This window comes from Curcuma longa, unplaced genomic scaffold (assembly GCF_044706935.1).
Source record: "Curcuma longa cultivar G26 ecotype Majalengka, Jawa Barat unplaced genomic scaffold, ITB_CL_G26_1.1 contig_25029, whole genome shotgun sequence".
Classification (NCBI taxonomy): domain Eukaryota; kingdom Viridiplantae; phylum Streptophyta; class Magnoliopsida; order Zingiberales; family Zingiberaceae; genus Curcuma; species Curcuma longa.
This window is the reverse complement of record NW_027432612.1, coordinates 5758-10402: the sequence shown is the minus strand read 5'-3', so window position 1 is coordinate 10402 and position 4645 is coordinate 5758. Positions and strand designations below refer to the sequence as shown.

At 26.5% G+C, this 4645-nt stretch overlaps 1 protein-coding gene across 1 annotated transcript; it reads left to right on the top strand.

Annotated features, from left to right (window-relative positions):
* Nucleotides 1-2079: 2079 nt before the first annotated feature.
* LOC141818488 (zinc finger A20 and AN1 domain-containing stress-associated protein 9-like) lies at nt 2080-3358 on the top strand. The gene is made up of 2 exons (XM_074705970.1): nt 2080-2167; nt 2587-3358. Exon 2 carries the CDS (start codon nt 2695-2697, stop codon nt 3199-3201), a length of 507 nt encoding a protein of 168 aa, XP_074562071.1. The 5' UTR covers nt 2080-2167; nt 2587-2694; the 3' UTR covers nt 3202-3358.
* Nucleotides 3359-4645: the final 1287 nt, after the last annotated feature.

Below are 4645 nucleotides of genomic sequence, written 5' to 3'. Positions count from 1 at the left end.
AAGTAGATGACCTTCCTTGGATAATGTCATAGTACAACTTATATATATCTTGAAACTAGCCTCTGAAATATTCATTTATAGTGGGATATGAATTTTGATCATGTTAGTTGTTCCTCATTGAAATAATGAGTTAACTAGTTCATATACATAGTAAAGTGTTTCTCAAGAGAGGATTAGCAAATATATCCTATGTTTTTAATTGCTTTGATTTATTACAAATTATTTTTATTGTTCTTTTCAAGATCTCCAATATGATATTTACTACATGTTAAAAAAATGGATAGTCAATGAAGGAAATTAAATCCTGTGTTAACAAATAGACAAATTTCACTAAAAAAATAAATCAAATTTTCTCTTATTTATTTCCCATCATTGTTGACAGTATTTATGGAACTTTTTAAGGGGGCATTTTGTTGGGGTTATCATTGATAACCTTGGTTATCTATCAAAAGTTATCAATGATAACTTTGTTTGGTTCAGGTTATGATCGATTCTCAAGTAATACAATATCACCGCCATATCATCAAATGGGTTATAACTCGGCAATGTGATTACCTTGGCAGCCTAAGATTTTTTATAATTTTGAAAGGTTAACAAAAAAAATTTTCATGATTATCCTTCGATTTTAAAACTAATTAATTGAATATATTATGAAATCTAATTGAAACTGAGTTAATTAATTTAATAAATTTTAATTTAAAATATTTTTAAATTTAAAAGAGATAATTTATTTTAAATTTTAAAAAATAAAATTGATAAATTATATTTATTAATTTAATGAATTATTTTATTAAAATAATTATTTTAATGAATTATTTTATTAAAATATATATAAATTTATGTTAAATTGTAAAAAAATAAAATTAATAAATGATATTTATTAATTTAATAAATTATTTTATTAAAATAATTATTTTAAAAATTATTTTATCAAAATAAAATTAATGTATTATATTTATTAATTTAATAAATTATTTTATTAAAATAGTTATTTTAATGAATTATTTTTAAATATATATAAATTTATTTTATATTTTACAAAATCAAATTAAAGAAATATTTTATTAAAATAATCATTTTAATGAATTATTTTATTAAAAAATATAAATTTATGTTAAATTTTAACAAATAAAATTAATAAATGATGTTTATTAATTTAATAAATTATTTTATTAAAATAATTATTTTAATAAATTATTTATTAAAATAAAATTAATGAATTATATTTATTAATTTAATAAATTATTTTATTAAAATAATTATTTTATCAAATAATTTTTAAATATATATAAATTTATTTTAAATTTAAAAAAATAAAATTAATGAATTATATTTATTAGTTTAATGATTTATTTTATTAAAATAGTTATTTTAATAAATTATTTTATTAAAAATATAAAATTAATTTTAAATTTTTTAAAAAAATTATAAATAAATTATATTTATTTTTTGATATATTATTAATTTATTATCATCATTAATATTATTAATTTAATTTATTTTATTTAAATTAAGGATAATATAATAAATATTAAACTTATTATATTTTATTCTCTTCAAATAAATAAGTTGAACCAAACAATATTAGATTATATTTTATACCTTTAATTATATAATTACCTAATAATTAGATAATCAAAGTTATATATGATAATTTAGCTTGAATCAAACGCACCTTAAATGATTTGTAATCATCAAGTCAAACTTAAACAAATTTATTTTATTAATGTTAAGTAAATTAGTTATTTTAATTAAGATGTGATCAAATCAAGCCAAAAATATTCCCTTTTTTGGTTGTAACGAATTGACCAATTTTCTAGATTTTTTTTAAACAAACCAAAAAAAATTATAATTCAAACCATTAACAGATTTTTTTAAGATTTTAACGACAGGAATACCTAGATTGCTACCACAAATAGTTTCGGTAACCGGGCAACAATTCACCAGTAATAATGATGGTATTTGTCTGGGTAGATGTTGATCTTTTAATCCCCATCACGGGAAACCAGACCAGGTGCTCAAATTCGTGCTATAAAACCCCCTAACCCTTCCCAACTCCTCTCTATCTCGTGCTCTCTTGTCTCAGTTCGGCCTTCGATTTAGCGGAGGCGATCGCGTCTTCGATCATCTTTGGCTTGCTATTTCGCTTCGATCGGCTCAGCTTCTGGTAATGCTTGTCTCTGTCTCTAGATTGAGTTTCAAAGATATGATCATTTCGTGCTTTTTCCGGGATTGAGATAGCGTTTATTTTTCTTTGGATTCGAGATAGGATTCCTCTTTTTGGTTCCATGGAGGGATTTGGTTTCCTTCTGGATTTTGGAAGGAGATTCAACCAAAGTTCCTTGTAGAATTCGTCTCTTTTTTTTTCCTTGTAAATTTAAGGTTATCTTGTTAATGTTGTGTTTTCTTTTCAAGGATCAACATCCTAGCGGGATCTTTCCTTTTCTCTGTGTCTTTGTTAATTGAGAGATGTACAAGCTGAAGATTGGAATTTTTTTCCTATTCCCCTTCTTTTTGGATTTTGGTTGCCATCTATTTGGTCCTGTTGAGTTCCTACTTCTGAATTGAATTCTTATTCTTTCACAGATCCTATTGAAACCATCTCTTCCATCGTTTGAACAGCCTCTTCGATTCTTTGATTTTAATTTGCCTCACCAAAAATCGGAGGAGAAAAAGTAAGATCTTCGAGTCTGAATGGCGCAAGAGAGCTGGAAAAAGGATACCGAACAAACTGACTGCGAAACCCCTGAAGTCCCCATTTTATGTGCAAACAAATGTGGGTTTTTTGGAACTGCCATGAACAATAACCTCTGCTCCAAATGCTACAAGGATATTGCCATGAAACATAAGTCAATGGTTTCTTCCCCTATTACACAAGTGGAGAAACCGAAGATTGTTCCATCTTCTTCTGTGCAGATCAACCACACTGAAGGTTCGAGTAAAGTGGATGGGCAAAGTGAGCCCAAGGTTGTCGATGATCAACTGAAGGGCTTGTTGAAGAAGCAACCGGCTAACCGATGCGCCCAATGTCAGAAAAAGATAGGTTTACTTGGCTTCACATGCCGGTGTGGTGGCGCCTTCTGTTCCTCTCACAGGTACTCTGAGGCACATGAATGCTCAATTGACTACAAGGCTGCTGGTCGTGTGGTGTTAGCCAAAGAGAATCCTGTTGTGATGGCAAAGAAGTTGGAGAAAATTTGAAGTTATTGTTGTTCTTGAATGGGGATACAAAGGCATGTTCCGATGCGAATCAGATAGTCTAGTCTTTATGAAAGCGAGTATTGAAGTGCTTTATTCTTCGAATTGAAGATGGTGGTTTGCCTTTGATGTAAAAAGAAACTTTATCAAATGTATTATGGGGTACTAGGGTAGCTAGTTTTTTTTTTAAAAATAAGTGTGACTAGAAAAATCCTATGTTATTAATATATACCATAGGATTACTATCATATGTATTTGACAAGTTTTGAGTATACAATTTCTAATTGCCATCAAATTTCATGCTGAAATCTCTGTTTCTTTTTTGGTTGTTTGCATACTTTCATGGATGCAAAAGCTTGGTCTCATGTAAATTGCTTGTGTTTATTTATTTTGATTCTAATAGTTTGTTTGTTGTCTTTCTACAAAACACTTTCTTGAGTTTTTGAATCACTATTTCACTATCATTTGAAATATATAGGCTCTATTAACACTTATTATTTAGAGGATCAAGCAAGATAAGACTAAGATAAGACTGTATATAATAGACCTAATATGATTTAATCCTTTTGGCCTAATTGTTTTCCCTATGAGCAAATACAATTTTAAAGAAGTAACAACTCAACAATAGTGAGAATTAAAAAAATAGCAAGAATGTAATAGTAACACATTTATTATTTATAGGATCAAATAGGATAACTACATATAATAGTAACACATAGCTTCATTTGCTCTAGGGGGGTTATGTTACGACAATTTCTCAAAGGGCACTCAAAGTTATGTAGTTCCCAAAGGGTGTACCGCACTTTCAAAATTATAAAAATGTGCACTTGTTTTCAATTATACCCCTCCAGCCAATAGTTGACATCATTCTTTTTTTTTCGAAGCATCCGAGCCATATAATATCCGAGTCACCCAAAAGTCATGTTGAGCCCCATGCTTACCTTACCTTTTCATGTTTTACACGGAACTGTTCCTTCATAAAACACACATTCCAGTGGGATTTCAACAAAGTAAAAAGTCAAAGAAAGATTTTGAAGACTAATTAAGGTTTTAGTATAGCAGCTCATTCAGCATTTTCTCATCGATTCTCTTCAAGATTTTCTCATGTATATATTATATTAGATACAATTTTTGTTTATTTGTAATATCAATCTATACTATGTAAAGACTAATTGTTCAAAAATTCAAAATTACTAAAATTCAAGAAAATAAACATATCAATTTTAATAGGTCAAATTTAAAATTAAAAATTAGAATTTAAATAATAGAATTAATTATCATCAAGTTCTATTTAATTATGAAATATAAATCTAAAATATAAAATAAAATCACATCTTTTAAAAATTTAATAAAAATAAATTAATAACTCAAACAAATATAATTTAAACACAAGTAAAGAAATTAAAATCCAAAAACTCAATTAAAATAAAATACTTATAATTATAAA